At 32.3% G+C, this 20,892-nt stretch overlaps 2 protein-coding genes across 4 annotated transcripts; both read left to right on the plus strand.

Annotated features, from left to right (window-relative positions):
• The first annotated feature begins 370 nt into the window (after window positions 1-370).
• Window positions 371-8,111, plus strand: LOC124825241 (alpha-L-arabinofuranosidase 1-like). 2 transcript variants are annotated; one of them, XM_088116028.1, is made up of 18 exons: window positions 371-606; window positions 1,210-1,405; window positions 1,666-1,720; window positions 2,337-2,548; window positions 2,801-2,922; window positions 3,015-3,168; window positions 3,280-3,349; window positions 4,430-4,575; window positions 4,700-4,745; window positions 4,945-4,997; window positions 5,120-5,264; window positions 5,507-5,625; window positions 5,844-5,915; window positions 6,001-6,104; window positions 6,310-6,366; window positions 6,792-6,993; window positions 7,220-7,366; window positions 7,801-8,111. In XM_088116028.1, exons 2-18 carry the CDS (start codon window positions 1,238-1,240, stop codon window positions 7,948-7,950), a joined length of 2,022 nt encoding a protein of 673 aa, XP_087972154.1. In that variant the 5' UTR covers window positions 371-606; window positions 1,210-1,237; the 3' UTR covers window positions 7,951-8,111. The 2 variants fall into 2 exon arrangements, with proteins under 2 accessions (XP_087972154.1, XP_087972155.1); XM_088116029.1 differs by lacking the exons at window positions 371-606; window positions 2,337-2,548 and having other exon boundaries at window positions 1,211-1,405.
• Window positions 8,112-15,528: 7,417 nt separating this feature from the next.
• Window positions 15,529-19,907, plus strand: LOC148197905 (alpha-L-arabinofuranosidase 1-like). Of its 2 annotated transcripts, XM_088116292.1 has the most exons (17): window positions 15,529-15,704; window positions 16,086-16,140; window positions 16,266-16,462; window positions 16,659-16,774; window positions 17,046-17,196; window positions 17,357-17,426; window positions 17,542-17,687; window positions 17,775-17,820; window positions 17,921-17,973; window positions 18,067-18,211; window positions 18,339-18,457; window positions 18,579-18,650; window positions 18,751-18,854; window positions 18,953-19,009; window positions 19,106-19,304; window positions 19,444-19,584; window positions 19,739-19,907. In XM_088116292.1, the coding sequence occupies exons 3-17, from the start codon at window positions 16,385-16,387 to the stop codon at window positions 19,832-19,834; spliced, it is 1,593 nt and encodes a 530-aa protein (XP_087972418.1). In that variant the 5' UTR covers window positions 15,529-15,704; window positions 16,086-16,140; window positions 16,266-16,384; the 3' UTR covers window positions 19,835-19,907. The 2 variants fall into 2 exon arrangements, with proteins under 2 accessions (XP_087972418.1, XP_087972417.1); XM_088116291.1 differs by lacking the exons at window positions 15,529-15,704; window positions 16,086-16,140 and having other exon boundaries at window positions 16,273-16,462; window positions 17,542-17,691; window positions 17,779-17,820.
• The last annotated feature ends 985 nt before the right edge of the window (window positions 19,908-20,892 follow it).

Below are 20,892 nucleotides of genomic sequence, written 5' to 3' on the forward strand. Positions count from 1 at the left end.
GCTTTGTCATACCTTGTTCAGTTCAGTTAGAGATTATGACGCGATATTATACAAAAAATAAACAAGTAATTATATATATGTGTACGAAAGTTATGTATTATTACTATACTATTAATAATTATTTTATGTTACTTTTTATGATTTAACTTTTATTAAAAGAACTGCTACAATGACATGTTTCTATGAGTGGATAAACTCTTCTGCAAAGGATAGGATAAAAATGTATCAACTACAGAAAAAAAACAAAAAGTGAGAAAAATTGAGGTTGTCTGTTATGTGGTTACGCCACGCAATGATGCTGGAACGGCACACTGAGGTGGGTCCCGCACACCGAATAGAAGAAAATCTTAAAACAAATCGATTTACAACCCACAAATGTCTGTGTTGAAGACATCACAGTTCCTCTTTCAACCGTGGAAGCGAAGGCAAAAATACCTACTCAATATCTTTGCATCATCTCTTTCGCTTCACTCTCACTGATCAAATCTTTCTCTATAAAGAGAAGTAAAACACCAGCAGATTCAGACCAACCACTCCACACAAACAGACACCTTTTCTTTAACTCCTTACATTCTACTTTACCTTCTGCTTCGATCAAGCATAATCGTGAGTGTTTTTAGCTCTCCAATCAGTGAATCAGTGACCCTTTTTCTTGTTAATGATAGTCTTTTTTTTTGTTTTCTTCTTATAACTTGATCGTGTTATGGGTGACACCTGTTTCATAATCTATGCATTATTTTATTGCTATTATTAGTAAACATGGCATGGGTGCAGCTACCTGCAATAATTCACTGTTTATTTCTTTGGATTTTTGAACATTATTTAAATTCACACAATATTTGTCATGAGGCATGGTAATAATTGCATTCAGAACGTCAAATTCGAGCTCAGGATTTACTTTTTATTGTCATTTATTAAATTCCTATTTTGTTTATTTTTGTGTTGTTTGTGATAAATTAACCAAATTCTTTAAAGAACATCTAGATTTCGGATTTTCCGGATAAAGTTGACTGGAACAATTCCATGCAGTTATTGAAATATTATTTCTTTTTCTTTCTTTGTTATTATTATTATTGTCATATTGCAGGATCAAACGGTGGTGACAGTAAACGTGCTTCTTTTTTTTGGCCTGACATATTGATTGTTTTGACATTTTTATTCCCTTTTCGTCCTTTATAATCTAAGTTTATGTTCGTTTCCATTACTTAGTTTGCAGGTAGATTGAATGTTGTGAACAATGGGTTCATTCAAGCCCTTATGCAATGTTTCTCTGCTCCAATTGTTCATAGTGCTTTGCCTTGTCTTCCCATGCTTTGCTACTGACCTGAGAACAACTCTAGTAGTAGATGCTTCTGATGCAACTGGAAGGCCAATACCAGACACACTTTTTGGTATATTCTTTGAGGTCTGGTTTCTAGCACTCGTTGGTTGTTATTTATTAGCTCCACTGCCTTTCTATTATGAGTGTTCTTTTTAAATGGACTAGATAGAACATGTGCAATGCATGATCTGTAAGAGATAAGCATGAAGATATGAAATAATTAATCAAATAAACTGCATACATTGTTAGGATTATGGGATTGTAGTTTAAACTCTGTGTTCAATTTGATGATGCCTCACGTGAAAGTATCAGAAAATGACCAGATTCTTGAATTTCATCTTCAGGAGATCAATCATGCTGGAGCTGGGGGATTATGGGCTGAGCTTGTCAGCAACAGAGGTCATTTTCATAATTTTCACACTTTGTAATGACAATAGCAGCAGTAGAAGGTTTCTCTAGGGTTTTTTCTTTTTTCTTTTTCTGGTATTTTCATGCAAGTTACATGTTCAGATGCACAAGCACAGTATTCCATCGATCAGTTGTACTTGATACGGAGCGTGATAATAACTGAAACAAAATAAAAGAGAATATGAGAACATAGAATTCATGACATAAACCTTGATTTAAAATGCATCATGATTTTAACTGACTAAACTTTAAAAATGGATACACTTTAACATATGTAAAGGTTTGTGATTTTTCTTTCCTTAGTTATGGTATCCATCATAAAATTGATGAACTTTTCACTGTTATTAAATGATATTTTCAACCCATCTGCAGCTGTCGTTCTGTTGATTTCCTTTTATTTTTGCACTTTTTAATGTGTGGTTGCCTCAAACTTCTTATCCTAATCCTAATATTTGATGAAAAGGAGGGTTTTAGATATTATAGATGATACTACTTTATCAATGTTCAAATGTGAACAAATGGAGGATCTGCTGTTTACTTTGTTGTATTGTTATAGTTAAGTCACTATTTTAAACTATAGCTTAAATATTATGAATTATTGTTTTAGGATTTGAAGCTGGGGGCCCTAACATTCCTTCTAATATTGATCCTTGGACAATCATTGGAAATGAATCATCAATAATCGTTGAAACTGATCGTACCTCTTGCTTTGACCGTAACAAGGTTGCACTTCGATTGGAGGTGTTATGTGACAGTGAAGGTGACAACATCTGCCCAGATGAAGGTGTTGGTATTTATAACCCTGGTTTCTGGGGCATGGTGAGAGGCTAATTGATACACTTGCGTCAAATTGATCATGAATCCTAAGTGCAAATATTTGCTGAATAGAAAACAAACAACAAAAGACTGAACAACATAAAAATTGTAGTCTTGAAGTCTAAACTGCTATTTAATTTCAATTGCTGATTGCAGATTCTGTGATATCTTTATATTGTTACATTCATTGACATTTTTGTATTTTTCATGTCTGAGACTGCAAGTAAAATATTTACTACTTTGATCTTCTTGCAGAATATTGAACAAGGGAAGAAATACAAAGTGATCTTCTATGTTCGTTCAACTGAATCACTTAATCTAACAGTTTCCTTAAAAGGATCAAATGGTATAGGGAACCTGGCTTCATCTGCAATCACGTGAGCACCAGTTTTTTGTACTACAGAGACTATGTGATACAGAGACTTTACGTGCTGTAGTTTTAATACTGATATTGATACTGATCTTTCAGGGATACTGCTGATGATTTTTCAAACTGGACAAAGGTGGAGACTTTATTGGTTGCCGAAGCAACAGATCATAACTCAAGACTTCAATTAACGACAACCACCAAAGGTGTGATATGGTTGGACCAAGTGTCTGCTATGCCAGTGGATACATATAAGGTTGTGTTACATTCTGAAACCATTTAGCTTTAGTAGATTAACTATATCTTAGAACATAAGAGTTGTGTACATATTAAAGTGATTAATTTGTATCCTTTTCTTATGGTGCAGGGACATGGTTTCCGAACTGAACTTTTTGAAATGCTGTCAGCTTTGAAACCCAAATTTATCAGATTTCCAGGTAAGCATACTGTGGTTCAGATTGAGAAATTTCGAATAGAATTTGTCTTACACACATGAAACAATTTAAACATTACTTTTGTTCTGTGTTATGTGCTCTCTAGTTTTTATCTCCAAAATGAGTATACTTGAATGGAGGTGTACTTAATTGAAAGGTTAGAAAAGTAAGAGGAAAGTCAGAAACGGAATTTGTTTGGTTATAATTGCTCAAATAAGAAAAGGTTAACGTATTTTTAACTATCCCAATGTATTTTTAACACTTGCTTATATGTTTTTCAACTCTGAAATAAAACATGAAGGTGAAAATTCTATTAGATGGCATTAGAAGATAAACATTTTTCTAAACTGACATGCATTAGCGTGAAGGGCTCTTTCTTTTACAGGATACAACAAACAAACCAGATTCTATGGAAAAAGACAATAAGATATGATACATTAAATACAGTAATTGTGATAGGTTATTCAGATCGAGATTCAAATAATGAACCATTGAGTTATTTTTTGAATCTTCAATCATAATTTTGTATGGAATCATATCATTTAGATACAATGAAAAATTACTTCAACTGTATCATGTAGATGATATACAGTGTTCAGTGTAAGCAATTTAAAACTAGAAAGATAAAATAACTTGAATGAAAGTCGAACAAATCAAACTATTAGTTATATATAAGTTCGTGAAATCTTTATTTTAGAAGAATAAAAACAAAATTAATAAAAATCTACAAGAGTATATGTATTGAATGAGTGAGTGATAAATAAAAATGGAATAATTGAATAGAATAAGTTTAAGGTCACATACCTTTTTAGTTTTTTATTTTCACAAGAATGGGTGAAAAGGTAAAAGCATATGAACTGTATAAGTGATATGGAATCCCTTAGATTCGTTCATGTATCTTTAGATACAAAGTCATTTAAGATTCATCTTGAGATACATATCTACTATAATGTTTCTTTATTTACTTTCTTTAGTGCATATTCTAGTGTGAGTAAGCATCATTTGACAATGTCGAATTCCATTTTACTCAAGTTTGAACAGAAGTAACATCTGGGAATGCTATTTTTCATTACATTGCATTAGGTGGCTGTTTCGTTGAAGGAGAATGGTTAAGAAATGCATTTCGGTGGAAGGCAACTGTTGGACCATGGGAGGAGAGACCTGGGCACTTTGGTGATGTTTGGATGTATTGGACTGATGATGGACTTGGCTATTTCGAGTTTCTTCAAGTAAGTGCTGATTTTCATATATTAAGGATTATTAAGTTCCTATATAGTTGAATTTACTTTCATTTTTTGTTACAGCAGTAAATGATGCCATGTTATTGTTGTTGTTGTTGTTATTGTTGAGCAGCTTGCGGAGGACTTGGGTGCTTTACCAATATGGGTATTTAACAATGGTAATTTTATGTCTATCTCTGTTAACCAAATGCTTGTTTGGAATTGCTTTCATAACAGTTTTTCGAAAGCCCTCTCACGAAGCTGCCAAAAATAACCTATTATTTTCATCAAAATAGTTAAACCAAACATCCACTGAGTTTCTTACTAACGAGGAGAAAGGACAAAATTCTTTGTTTTCTAATTGAATTTTTGGTTTAGGTGTCAGCCACAATGATGAAGTTGATACATCTGCGGTTTTACCTCTTGTGCAAGTATGTTATCATACTCTTCTACTCCCTTTCCCCTTCTTATTAGGTATTTTTTCCATTATTTTTTAAAGAAACTTGACTCAAAAGTATGTTGATAAGAGTCTTGAATTTTTTTTTTATTGTAGGAAGCCCTTGATGGAATTGAGTTCGCAAGAGGTGATCCCACTTCAAAATGGGGTTCTCTTAGAGCTGCTATGGGACACCCTGAGCCATTTGATCTAAGATATGTTGCTGTTGGGAATGAAGATTGTGGAAAACCGAAATATCGTGGTATGCATATTTTTCTTGTTCATTCTGTCCTAAGAAAAAGCAACATTTTCATTGTTAGCATACAATGACACTGTATTATTTATGTATGCCAAGAGGGGCAAATGCTGCTGTTGAATTTATTATTAATATATGATAATTACAGATTCTAATGGATAGTTCTGGATTTCATATTTTTTCCCATTTCTAATTGAAACAGAGTAATCTGATGCCTTTTCCTTCTATATTACATCTTTGACTGCCAGGAAACTACCTGAAATTCTATCATGCAATAAGAACTGCTTATCCTGATATCCAAATTATCTCAAACTGTGATGGTTCTTCTCGGGCTTTAGATCATCCAGCTGATATGTATGATTATCATGTAATGTCTTCACACATGTCTTTCATAACAAATCCCTTCACACAATTTCTTTTATATTTCCCCTTCTTTTTGTATAGTAATATCAAGAATGCTACACGTGGTTGATACATGTTGTAATGCTAGCCTAGTTAGAATTATAACCTGTATAGTGATGCAATAGCATTCTTAACTTGATGTACAAAAAATTGATCTCTCATATACTTTGTTTCTATTCTTAGGTTTATACAAATGCGAATGACATGTTTTCTAGAGCTAACACATTTGACCGCACATCACGAAATGGTCCAAAGGTTTTATGATCTCTGTCAAACTCTTCTCTTTAATTAGTTATTGGCATTTCCATTTGTACTCAATCTATTTTGGACACTTTTACAGGCTTTTGTAAGTGAATATGCTGTGACTGGAAAAGATGCTGGAACGGGAAGCCTTTTGGCAGCCCTAGCTGAAGCCGGGTTCCTTATTGGACTCGAAAAGAACAGGTTTACTCAGACATCTTATGATGTTATTTTATACAACGGTCAAACTTGAAATCTTGCACTTTTTTCCCAAACCAAAGCTGAAAAGCATTGAAATCTTTCTTTTCCTTTCCTATTCTTGGGTTGTAGCATTATGAAATCTGAGTTTCTGATCCAGTCCACTTAATAGTTAGTACTCACCATTTTCATTTTTTACTTTCTGGTGCAGTGATGTTATCGAAATGGTCAGCTACGCTCCACTTTTTGTTAATGCCAATGACAGGAGGTAATTATTCTAATGATTTTACCAGGACATTTCTATTATCTTTTCATCTTGTTTGCCCTTTTGTCTAGCCTACTGTGCAGTATGTTCTTTTCTGAGTAGAAGATGTTTATGAAAAGATTCCACCATAAAATAGACAAAAAAGTTTGTTGATTTCTCCAAGGAGACATGGTTGTAAACTGATAAAAGGGTGGTTGAGCAGATTACTAACTTTTTTTGTTCAGCTAAACAATTGCTTCAAGAACAAATTTTTTCCACCTAAATGTATACAAAAATTTAGAAAAGAAAAGGTGCTTTCAGAGGATTTCATTGCTCTAAATATTCTGAGAAGAAGTTGTTTCAATTCATAAGCTAAGGTGATTAATAAATTATGTAGAATTGTTCTTCGTTGATGGCAAAACTAAGATTGTCTGTATTTCTGTCATTAGGTGGAACCCAGATGCAATTGTGTTCAACTCTTATCAGGCTTATGGAACTCCTAGCTATTGGGTGCAATTATTTTTCTCAGAGTCAAGTGGAGCAACACTTCTAAGTTCATCACTTCAATCGAATTCTTCCTCCAATTCAGTCCTTGCATCAGCAATAACATTTCAAAGTTCTGTAGATAACAAAAATTATATACGAATAAAGGTAACACGTTTTTTTGCAAAAGTTACTCTTCTGTAATTTTTAAAGAATTTGAGAATCAGTTGTATTTTCATAGTTATAGTTAATGGCATAACGCTGAATTTGCAGAAGCATTTATTCCTCATTTTGAGTATATTTCTCCTATAAAACCCCCCAACATACTAAATTTGTTTTGTTGGAAATTCTTTCATTAGCACTGTCATCACTGGGAATCACTTGACTTTTGCAGGTTGTGAACTTTGGCACCAGCGCAGTGAACCTGAAGATCTCTATTGATGGACTAGAACCAAATTCATTGCAGTTATCTGGATCAACAAAGACTGTGCTTACATCTGGAAATGTAATGGATGAGAACTCCTTCTCACAGCCAAAGAAGGTACCCTCAATCTTCACTCTTTCATATTCCATCTTTTAATTTACCCTTCTGAAATATTGTTCCTTTTATTACACTAATATTGTAACTCCTTGCATAAACCGTGTATCTTCAAGATAAAGTGATTTTGGTGTATTAAAAATTGTTTTGATATATTTTCAAACATCAAAATCAATTTACATCAAGTATATTTTGAAGACACAACAAAGATGGAAATTTGGAATTTGGATTCTCTACTGGGTTTCTCTATGCTGTTCCTTTGCCGCTTCTTCAAAAGATTTTTAAAGTACCAACATCATTGTTTTGTTAATGTTCAGTGGAGAACATCATCATAAAATCCAGGAGAGAATCTAGACTTGGAAATTTCTTATGGCTATTTAGGATGCATGTGAAAACATTAGCTTAGGATTTTGTTGATTGTTCTATTATGGAACCAGGTGGTGCCAATTAAGAGTGGACTTCAGAATGTTGGGAAGGACCTGAATGTGACAGTCCCTCCACGTTCATTCACATCATTTGACTTGCTGAAAGAATCCAGTAATCTGAAGAGGAAGGGGAGTGGTTCTTCTACGTGGTCTTCTATGTAATGCAATGAAAAATTTGACCAAAATGCAGAAGAAAAAGTAAAGGGGAAGGAATGGAATATATGAATCAGCTGCAACCAACTTTATAAGATTTGAATTATACCTTGCCATGTAAATAAACAATGTTGCACTGTGAATAATAATATTTAGATGGATTCCATTAATGCTCAGTAATTTGTCCACCAAGCTTGGAGACATACTTTTCTGAAATTTAGTACCAGAATGTTTGTTAACAAAATCTCTACTTAAAAAATTTCACGATTATTTATTCGATTATCAACATTTAGTTCTTTTTAATATTCTTTCGAGTAATTTTATTTATATTTTATATTCTGGAACTCAAATTCGATATTTCATCTCACTCATATATGTTTAAATTTTATTCTTGGATAAAATTTACATTCATAAGCAGTAATTTAGTTCAAAAGAAAAACTAAAGACGATATATGTGGTTCTTAAATTTAAATAATTATCAACTGAAGTACGAAAAGCACGAAAATCCCTATAAGTGTACATTATACTTTTATATCTTTAATCTAGAAAGTCAAATCTTTTTAAAAAATATAAAAAAATATTTAATTCTGAAGTTGATTGTTGTACACATTTTGTGTAAGACCTGTGAAAAATGTATAAATAAGGAATAGAAAATGCAGTAAATAAGGAATAAAGTAGTTTTGAGACTTGAATATATTTGTTTGGTAATTGGTGTATAATGCTTATATGTTTCTTAAAATTATAGTTGTTATGTTGATTGTGTGTGTGATATTACCAATATGATGTGTTGATTTGATTAGTAGAATGTTGTTTAGGATGAATGGATATGGGTTTAATGCTAAGAAAAAGATTATGGGAGAAACTTATATTTTAATTGTATTTTTGGCCGATGGGACAAAAAGATCATTTACCTTCATTAAATGGTACATAAATTAAGTTAGGGGCGTAGAAAGTAAAATAATGAAAATAAAATTTGAATAATACGCAAACTTAGAGTAACTGCTTCAAACCGTCGGGGAGGAGGCACACTTCAGGCTTCTCGATTGGAGGATATTCTGTAGTGGTTGTTTGAACGTCCTTAGCAGCAATGACCGCTCGACTTTAGTAGCTTTAGTATGCGAAGCTTTGTGAGTTCCTACCTCACCAGCACCTCTTTGGGTATCAATCTTCATGAAAATACCCTTTTTTGATTGAGGGACACCATTAAATCTAAAGAAAACAAAAAATTTAGCCATCTTAACAATAATCGGTCAGCAAACACGGTAAAAGAGATATTTTACTGTACTATACCGGGTAACCGACTGGCTGTCAGACAAACTAATCAGGAAAGGTAAATATCATTAATGACCAATTAATACGTTTAATGGCCATATTAAATGCGAATATACACTATTTATGAGTGATTGACAGGTTATATTGCCAAAAATATACTGCACTAATGGTTAATCAATGGACTTGGCTACCACAAGTCCTATAAATATACAATCGATACAATTGGTATCCAGGTACAGATATCCTTTTTCATCCTAATAAAACATAGACCTCTTTATGAAACATATCTCACTTGAGCGTCGAAGTGTCTTCTGCAGGTCAACCACCCATCAAGTGGATTACGTTTTCGGAGAGCATTGGACAATCAAAAAGAGCAGAGCAAAGAAGGACGACCGACCCTCGGACAAATTCAATCGAAACATTTTGGCGCCCACCGTGGGGCCGAGCGACATCCCCATGAAACCACGAGGAACCAGACGTGTATACATGCACTCGGCCTCGACATTGCTACTTCAGATCAATACCAGGTTTTGCAACAAGAGTACAAAATTTCATAATAATTTCTAAAGGCATGTCTTTTGTTTTGAGAAATTTCAGGAATGTTCAACCCTACGTCCAACCTTGTCAGGAAGGTTCAAGTCTTACGTTTAACCTTGTCAGGAACTTTCAGGTCGTGACTTTGCCGGGCGGTAAACTAAAAAGCAGATGAGCACGTGGACTTCTCTAAAAATTGATATTTACATATCATTAAATTTGGGACATGAATCTTAAATTTGTGACATAGCTAACTTAAATGTCAATGTTTTTGTCCACCATTTATTCTTAGTTGCAGCCGCTAAAAGAAATGGTGTATACAGTTCTTTCATCAACTGATCCCTAACCTTCATAGCCATGTGATTGGTCCATCAACGGGACAATTAAGATAACCGAAGGAAAGCCACCGTCCCTAGGAGCTATAGTCGCAGTCCAAATCGTCATCGTGAACGATCGTCTCTCAGGAAGAGTTTGAAGACAAAGACCAAACGATAAATCCCACTCGACCGACAGGTAAACTCCTCTCAACCAAGAGGTAAAATCCCTCTTGGCCGAGAGGTAAACCCCTCTCATAGAGATTGAAGACAAAGACCGAGCGGTAAATCCCACTCGGCCGAGATGTAAACTCCTCTCGTTGAAATTAAAGACCAAGAGGTAAATCCCTCTTGGCCGAAAGGTAAATCCCTCTCGTTAAGATTGAAGACAAAGACCGAGCGGTAAATCCCACTCGGCCGAGAGGTAAATTCCTCTCGTTGAAATTAAAGACTAAGAGGTAAATCCATCTTGGCTGAGAGGTAAATCCCTCTCGTCAAGATTGAAGACAAAGACCGAGCAGTAAATCCCACTCGGCCGAGAGGTAAAATCCTCTCGTTGAAATTAAAGACCAAGAGGTAAATCCTTCTTGGCCGAGAGGTAAATTCCTCGTCAAGATTGAAGACAAAGACCGAACGGTAAATCCCACTAGGCCGAGAGGTAAACTCCTCTCGTTGCAATTAAAGATCAAGCGGTAAATTCCTCTTACCCGAGAGGTAAATCTCTCTTATCAAAGCTGAAGTCAAAGACCGAGAGGAAAATGCGGTGAAGAGTGTTCGTGAACTCTCACTCTCGTCCACTAAACTCAGGGTACGCTCTCCGAGAACTGCTGGCCCTAAACCGAGCGGTCACAAGTATTCAGCCATTTGGTCTCAAACCACAACACACCGCCCAGGGATTCAAAAGGGTAATCACTCTTTCCCGCCACTTTAAATTCGTCCGGCGTATTTAAACCCCTTCGCACCTGCAAACAGCTGCTTGGGGCTTGGGGGGCTTAATGTACTATACCTGGCAACCGACTGATTGTTAGACAAACTAATCAGGAAAGGTAAATATCATTAATGACCAATTAATACATTTAATGGCCATATTAAATGCGAATATACGCTATTTATGAGTGATTTGCATGTTATATTGCCCAAAAATATACTACACTAATGGTTAATCAATGGACTTGGCTGTCACAAGTCCTATAAATATACAATTGGTATCCAGGTACATATATCCTTTTCTATCGTAATAAAATATAGACTTCTTTATGAAACATATCTGACTTGAGCGTCGGAGTGTCTTCTGCAGGTCAACCACCCATCGGAGTGGATTACGTTTTCGGAGAGCATTGGACAATAAAAAAAGAGTAGAGCAAAGAAGGACGACCGACTCTCGGACAAATTCAATCGAAACACTTACCAAACACCTTAGTACAGAGGTTAACAAAGTCAAGGCTATTGATGAGAATCTAACGAGAGAGATGATGAGGTAACTCGTTGATTATCTCCATGGCTTCAACCTTGGTCGGTGTCACTGTCGTCCTAAACCACGTCATTATTTTCTTTAGACTCTCAATCCAATACAACAGAAATTTTGGCCGACTAACCTCGTCACAAACTTTGGACCTAGCGACATCTTTCACTCCAACTTTGAAGTATTTATTCTTAAATCTTTTAGATGAAGTGACATATAGAGTGAACAATCACTTCCCTTTTTTTAGAGATGAGGGACACCTACCTTCTCCTCGCATTCAGGCGAGTTTAGAAAAAATGCAAAAAAATGGCAAGGGTGCAAGTGACGCGAAGCGTCGCATACAAAAAAAATGAAGGCTTCCATGAAAGCTTAACTATTAGGGTGAAGTTGAGTAGGCGCCACATTAAGCTCATGAAGAACACACATCTGGACGTTGTCGAATGGGAGACAAATGAAAAATTCTTTGAAAATGTAACAATACATATAGAAGAAATCCTTAGGACTATCTTCCTTCCCATTATATACTAATTCATTTCCTGTGCAGGAGATGAGGTTAAAGCTTTGACCATCCTCAGGAGTCTTAACGAAACAACACCTATAGGTCCACCCTTGTAATTGATTTTCCATCCAAAAACAGGTAACGATTCCCCCACCTCATGAGATTCCCAATCATAATCCGCATTGTCCAGGAGGGATCATGCAACTATCTCTCCTTCATTTGAGGTGTCAATTTCCAACGCGACATTTGCTTCGACATAGATAGTGGGTGTTGGTGCACTGGTATCCACTCCGTCGACCGAGTTTGACGAACCACTTGATTGATCCTAAAATTGAAGAGTAAACAGATGATGACAACCCATCATCAACATAACCCCGATCGTCCCTCTAGGTGGGCTCCTCATACGATGACAAATTAACAGTCAACCATTCTTTGAATAAAGACTTAATTGTTTACTTAGTCCTTATGTTGAGTGATTTTTTTAAATTTAGTACCCAGGTTTAAAAGTCCATAGATTGGGTTCCAAAGTTGTAAAAATTGTATGAATAAAGTCATTTCCGTTAAGCTGGCAGCAACGACATTAACTTCATATTGACGTGGCGAATGAATCAGTACTTTTACTCCTCTCTCCTCTAATGTGTCTAGTTTTTTCTTTCCCTTCCGTATTAAGGGTTTTCAATTTTATTTTTTTCTTTTTTCTAACTGTCAAATCCACTAATTCTTTTTATTATATTAACTTTCATGTTCTTAAATTTTCCCACTACTACTGCATCTCATTGCTTAATAAATTAATAATTATTTAAAAAACTTTTAAATTAATAGTTATGTTTTGAGGTCAAGCTTTGCAGAGTTAAAATTTATATTTATTATTAATTTGGCTTAAATGCTTACTTGATCGTCATGTTAAGAGGTGAATTTCTGTTTAGTACTCGATTTTAAAAATGAAGACATTGGGTCCCTATGTATGAAAAGTACATGAATAAGGTCCACAAAGAAAGAACAAGTTAAACAAATCATCAAAGAAAAAGCTGAACAAGAGAGAAAAAAAGTTGGACAACATAAGAGAGAAGAGAAAAAGTACGGCCACATCAGCATGGACTTAACGACGTTGCTGTCAACTTAATGGATAGGACCTTATTCATACACTTTTCATAACATAGGGACCTAATGTCTTCATTTTTAAATGTAACACTCAACTTCATGTAACATTCAACTTCATGCAAAAAAAATAAAATAAAATAAAAATTTAAAGTCATTCTATAATAATTTATTAAATGAATTTATTATATTATATCAAATAAATTTTTATAATATCTTCTTATTTTAAATATAATACAACTTTAAATATAATACAAGTATATCAATTATAATATATATATATATATATATATATATATATATATATATATATATATATATTGTGAAGGTTAATAAACACATTAAGGATTTAATAAATTTTAAATTTTTATTCATTTAATAAAATAGAAAAAATTTAATATTTTTATTTTTATTGATAAAATTCAATATTTGTGTTTAATAAGTTTTGTAATAGTGTAACAATTTAGATGATGTTATTTAAAAGTTATATTATTTGTACTTAATAAAAAAGAAACATATTGGCTTTTATATTATAAGTTATAATTTTATTTTTATTGTATTTTTTTATCATGTTTGTTAATACTTCATTCTGTCTCGTTTTGACTTTATTTTATTGTTTACTTTATTGATTATATTCTCTTGATATATTTTAATTAAATATGAAATCTATATTCGTCGTTTTACTCTTGTTTAAATTTTAATTAATAACAGTTATGATAAAATAAAAATATTAATTTTTTAAAATAAAGAGAGGAATCCTTTTTTACATACAAATATATTAAATATTATCTTTATCATATCAAACTTAATAATAAATATAAATTTTAAATATAAATTGTTCAAAATCCACTCTGCCGACCTCAAAACATAATTATTAATTTAGGTTTTTTAAATAATGGTATTCGTATTGTTTTTTTAATACTTCTATTTAATTCTTAATTTAGTCTAATAAACAATGATAATTAAAACAAAATTAAAAATGATAAAAAAAAGTGTATTTGAAGATAAGAATAGTAATAGAAACAATTTAAATAGGTTGTAAGTTATAAATTAATTGAAGTAGTATAAATTTCCTTAAAATTTATAAAAAGATTAAATTTAATTAAATTATGTAAGTGTACGCGTGAATTTATCAATTAAACTTATGAAAAAATTAAATTTCTTTTTCCTTTTTTTGAGTGACTTTATAATTTATCAATTAAGAAGTTGACGTACAGGGAAAAAAAATGAAAATGTACTGGTGAGAAAATAAATAAGGGAGCATGGTAGAAAGTTTGGCTAATTTATTATTGATTATAAATAAGTAATCAGATTCCCTCGTACTTGGAAAATTGAAGAACATGAAAGTTAATATGATAAAAAAAATTAGTGAATTTGACAATTAGAAAAAGGAAAAAAAAATAAAATTAGAAACCTTTAATATGGAAGAGAGAGAAAAAAATAAACACAACATATGAGAGAGGAGAAAAAAGTACGGATTTATTCATCACGTTAACACGGAGTTAACGTTATTGTCAACCTAACAAATAAGACTTCATTTATAAAATTTTTACGAATTTAAAACTTAATCTATGCACTTTTAAAATCAAGTATTAAACTAAAAAAACCACTTAAAGATAGTAACCAATTAAGCCTTGAAGAAAATATTAGACGCTGGCTTTACAAACAATGGAAGAAACCAACGGTGAAAATGACGTTGAAGTGGGAACCTCCCAGCCAATCTCCAAACGTTGGATGAACCAGATTTAACTACCACAACACGTATTATTTATTCATTTTAAAATAACATTTAGAAAATAAAAGTAACGATTTCAAGGGTTAAAAACAAAGAAAACGTAATTTAAAGCATCAAAACAAAAGTCAACACATTTCATTAAGATCAAAATAAAAATGTAATATTTTAAGGAGCAAATAAAAGATTTTATTGAGACTAAAATTAGAAAAACTATCTTACATATAGAAAACTTATCCGGAGAATGAATGTTATCCTTTTGTCATTAACCACTTCGATGAAATGCTTTCATTTTGACAAAAAAAAAGAAACCATACTACTTTAAATTAATACTATTTTTCATGATGATTTTACTAATTAGTTAAAAGAATAAATCTTAGATACATAAATACTTTAATCAAAACATTATCTTATCAACTTTTGTAGCATTAAGCATTAATATATTTAAAGTTTTCCCTTTAAATAAATTTAAAGCACTTTTCTATTTAATAATGAATACGTTTTAGCTTTTACAACGTGCTCGAATTTAGAAGGATTTAAATTTTCCTTTCCCTCATAATAGATAAAAAGGACAATTTATTTTTCCTGTTATAGATTTTGTTGCTTATATATATGGTCTATTTGTTAGACAATATATATCATCACAGAATATTTGTCATCTGAATCTTGTTAAGAATGGCGTTTTGTTCTTCAAAAGCGTCATTACATGTCCTCTCCTATTTTTTATTCGCCATTTATTTTCTTAGTTTTGAGCATTGCTGTGTTGATGCAAACTCAACCCTAATTGTGCATGATGCTACTAATGTTTCACCAACAAAAATTCCTGACACTTTCCTTGGAGTATTCCTTGAGGTACTTATACACATATACATACATACATATATACATACATACTATATATATATATATATATATATATATATATATTCATATTTTAGTGAAAAGATTGTCATGATTACATTATGTACCCCCATGTTTATTTTGTGAATTATGTCGACTACCTCTATTTAATTTTTATTTATATAATTACACTGCATATTTAATTATTATGTTTATTAAATTATATATAAGCATATACAATTTTATTTTTAAATTGAATGTTTACCATCAATAAATTTTATTAAATAAAAACTAGTTATAAAAAATTTAATGCATAGTCATATATATACAAGAACAAACCAATTTCATTTCAATTTCCTAAAAGTAACCAATTTCTTTGAAATTATTTTGCAGGAGATTAATCATGCTTGTGCTGGAGGACTGTGGGCAGAACTTGTTCGCAATAGAGGTTATTTCCTTAATTCTATTTTTCTTCGTCTTGTTTTTTCATTCCATAGATTGAAGTCAATTAGATTTCAATATACTTTAACTGATTTTTAATTTTTTCTACTAATATTATGAATTTAATTATAGGGTTTGAAGCTGGAGGCCCGAAAAATATTTATCCCTGGTCAACTATAGGAAATGAATCATTAGTTTCTGTATCAATTAATTATAGCTCGTGCTTTGAGCGTAATAAAGCTGCGTTACAAATGAACGTGTATTGTAATGATCACAACCCTTGTCCATGTGGTGGCGTTGGTATTTCCAACCCTGGTTATTGGGGCATGGTAAGCAAAATTAATATATACTCATATTAACAAATCAACATATCATTTTCTTTTTCTATTTTTCTCTATATAACAAAAGTAAAAATTATATATATTTACAAACTCACATAATGTTTTTGCTTTTAATTTTCATAAGAAATTGAGAAAATGTTAATAGTCTATTAACTTTTCACGTTCTAAAACTTTTCATCATCAGAATATTGAGCAAGGGAAAAGGTACAAGGTGGTGTATCATATCAAAACAGAAGGAGACCTTAATATTCAACTTTCATTGGCAGGTGTCAATCTTACAGAGATATTCTCAACGATCACGTAAGTTGATATTTTCACATGATTATCAAATGTAATTTAACAACTAAAAATAATAAGATAAATTTATAATATATAAGATTATTCAAATTTTATTTTATAAATAATCTGAATTAAGTTAAATTTTCTTTTTTAATATAATATCACAATTATTAGAAATTTATTTTAATAAAATTTATTATTCTGCAATACGAACTGTCAAAATGGAATTGCTATTAGATAGTTTTACACTAAATATTTATTATTTAAGATTATTATGTCATTATTGGTTCAGGCAAGTTTCTAAAGATGGAAAATGGAGAAGGGTGGAAACAGTGGTGGAAGCAAACGCTACCAATCACTATTCAAGTCTTCAAATAACCACAACCAAGGAAGGGACCTACTTGTTTGACCAAGTCTCAGTCATGCCATTGAACACTTACATGGTTAGTAAAACAAACACATTAAATTTTAAGAAAATGTTTGGATCAATAATGATAGAGTAATCACACTTGGCACATTCCTTAATGACCTTTTGTTGATAATGTAATCTATTTTGTTATGTTCTTGTTCTTCACATCAATTCAATATCTTCTCTTTAAGCAGGGTCATGGCTTCCGAAAGGATCTTTTTCAAATGGTGGCAGATTTGAAACCAAAGTTTATGAGATTTCCTGGTATATATGTTCAAATTCTCTGTAATTAGATATATGAGGTAGAACTATATAACACTCACTTCAAAATTCTATAATCTAATTAACTTAATTTATCCTTGTCAATTGCATTAATTAGGTGGCACCTATGTTGAAGGTTATCATATACAAAACAGATATCAGTGGAAATACACAATTGGACCATGGGAAGAGAGACCTGGTCACTACAATGATATCTGGAACTATTGGAGTGATGATGCAATTGGTTATTTTGAATATCTCCAAGTTAGTATATATTATTTTGTTGCAACTATGATTAAATTTGCCCTAATTTAGTTGAATAAACATAATGATTTAATATTTCTTGAACAGCTAGCAGAGGACCTTGGTGCATTGCCCGTATGGGTGTTCAACGCTGGTATATTGATGTTCTTCTTGCCTTAGCTCAAATTCATCCTCAACAACATATATATTTTGATTCTATCTTTCTTTTCTAACTAATCGTGTGTATGATTTAGGTTTTAGCCGTAATGAACAAATTAATATATCAGATCTAGCACCTTACGTACAAGTATAATTTTCTTCTGATACTCATTTCCTTTTGGTATATTCATGAAACTCTATATACAATTTACTCTTTGTTTTGAAATCTCTATATTAAAAGGATGCCCTTGACGGCATCGAGTTCGCAAGAGGCTCTCCTGAATCAAAGTGGGGTTCTGTTAGAGCTGGATTGGGACATCCTAAACCATTTGATTTGAGATATGTTGCCATTGGAAATGAAGATTGTGACTTTTCTAATTATCAAGGTAGACACTTTTATCGTTCTTTCACCACATATATGTCTTAAACCTTCGTATATATGTTATGTTTTCACGATTCTAAATTTATTGATTTAACCACTAAATTTTTTTATACAATTTTTCTTTTTTGCAGAAAATTACATTAAGATATATGAGGCTATAAGATCTGCCTACCCAGATATTAAAATAATCTCAAATTGCGATGCTTCTGGCACACCATTAAACCATCCAGCTGATTTGTTTGATTTTCATGTAATAATACGTTCTGATATATATTAATTCTTGAACTTTCATTTGTTGCTTTATATTTGGCAAGCATGCTTAATTTGTCTTTTTTTCATTTGTCAACTTATTGATTTTTTTTTTTTGTTAGACTTACACAACCTCCAATGACATATTTTCCATGTCTACTAAGTTCGATAACACGTCACGATCTGGTCCAAAGGTTTTATCAATTTTTAGTTTTAATGAACTCTGTCCAATTCACTTATTATAATTGTTCATTTATACATAGTTTGATACGTGAATAATCAATGTGTATACAGGCTTTTGTGAGTGAGTATGCTGTATGGAGAAAAGATGCTGGAAATGGAAGTGTTCTAGCTGCAGTGGCTGAAGCTGCATTTCTTATTGGCCTTGAAAAGAACAGGTTTAATTCTTTTTTCTTTTAATGTAATGTATGTTTTATGAAGTTCTTTTTTTTTTTTTTACATTAACCATTTCTAACAGTATTTTTTCCTGATGCAGTGATATTGTAGACATGGTTTCTTATGCACCACTTTTCTCAAATATAAACGACAGGAAGTAATTTTCTACCATTTATCACATTTTTTATGTACCCAGAATGAACACTAAAGATTGTATAAGATGAGGTTGATCAAATTGTGTGTGATTTTTCAGATGGGTTCCCGATGCAATTGTGTTCGACTCTTATCAGCTGTATGGAACACCCAGCTATTGGGTGCAAAAGCTTTTTGTTGAGTCTAGTGGAGCAACATTTCTTCCCTCAACACTCAACACAAATTCATCTAATCAACTAATTGCATCTACAATTAGTTGGAAAAATTCTACAGATAACAAAAATTACATAAGAATAAAGGTAAGATTCTGAGTGTTGCTAATGTGCTAGAACCTCAAACAACACAAAAGCATGTCTTTAATTAGACTAGCTCTATTTGTTTCTTTTTTACCTTTGATCAACAAATCTATGTTTGAGTTGTTGATTTTGAGTTGCACAGGTAGTTAACTTCGGAACAGCCATAGAGAGACTCGACATAGGCCTACATGGATTCCCACAGACACAACGATTTGATTGTATAATGACAGTGCTTACATCAACCCATGTAATGGATGAGAATTCCTTCGCACAGCCTACGAAGGTACCACTTGATTTATTGGTACTTCTTTCCGAAAACGTGTGTTGAATACAAAAACTAACATTAATTACTGACATGAAAATATTTGTAATGTTGGCCAAACATCTGAAAAAAGTCGTGTGATTTATAATTGATGTTCTTTTCATTTTAAATGCAGGTGGTGCCACTAACAAGTTCGGAAGGGAATGTTGGAAGCAAGATAGAAGCAATTCTCTCACCCTATTCAGTTACATCATTCGATTTAATTTATTAGAAGACAATTCAACACAAGAACAGTAATGTAAAACATTAAGTCGGTTCCAAAGGAGATTTTGTGCCCTTTTTATATCATCAATAAATTGTAATATACAGCCTATTCCTTTCGTTTAAATTTTTAAGATGTTTCATTTTATTCTCTTTCCTCCTTTTTTAATCTGGTCTCGGATATTTTTAATAAGAAAAATTAGTTATTAAAGTCAATTATCTGAATTAAGTTAATCGTGAATCTATAACAATAACAATAACATACACATTGAACAAGCTAGCAAGATAGATATATGCTATTATTACTGGAACTTTGTAATACATGTCAAGAAACAGTTAAAATAATTACCTATCAATAGAAATTTCCAGTTACATTAATTACCACAAGATAGCAAGTTAAGCAATAAATCATATCCAACGATTTTGCATTGAACTCTACTTGTCACTTATCAACCATATATCAACGGATATGGATTGTCGGTAATTACTGATTGCAGTCATTCTTCGATAATTATCGACGGGTATATTCGTCGGTATCCATTGATAATGGTTACAAACAGCAAAATTATCGATAGATATTTGACCATCGATAAACTATCAAAAATAATCAATTATCAACGAATTTTGGTTGTTATCGACAGATTTTGTCCATCGATATTCTGTGTGTTTTTTGTAATTAAAGCTTGGCAACAGACCTAGTTAGGGAGTTTGGTAACTGATCTAAAAGAAGAGCTCAACAACTCAATCGAATAATAACTCGACAACCTAGCTATGACGAGAACCTGGAAACCTGACTTCAAGCAATGAGATAGCTTAGTCTAGGAGAAAGAGCTTGAAAATCTAGTTGTGACTAGAACCCAACAACTTGATTAGTCTTTAGGAGAATTTGACATCTTGGTTTAGGAACCTGGTAGGTCAGTCCTAGAGCTAAACAAATCGGTCCTTAAGCTTAAATTAGAAGAAACAACTCAAGTTATGAGTCTAACTAAAATAGAAAAACCAACCAGCTCAACCTAGGAGTCCAATTAGAAGTAGGATAACTCATCCAAACATACAAGAGTTCGGTTC

The sequence above is a fragment of the Vigna umbellata genome, chromosome 5 (genome assembly GCF_029865625.1).
Source record: "Vigna umbellata cultivar VRB3 chromosome 5, Vumbellata_1.0, whole genome shotgun sequence".
NCBI classification, from domain to species: Eukaryota; Viridiplantae; Streptophyta; class Magnoliopsida; order Fabales; family Fabaceae; genus Vigna; species Vigna umbellata.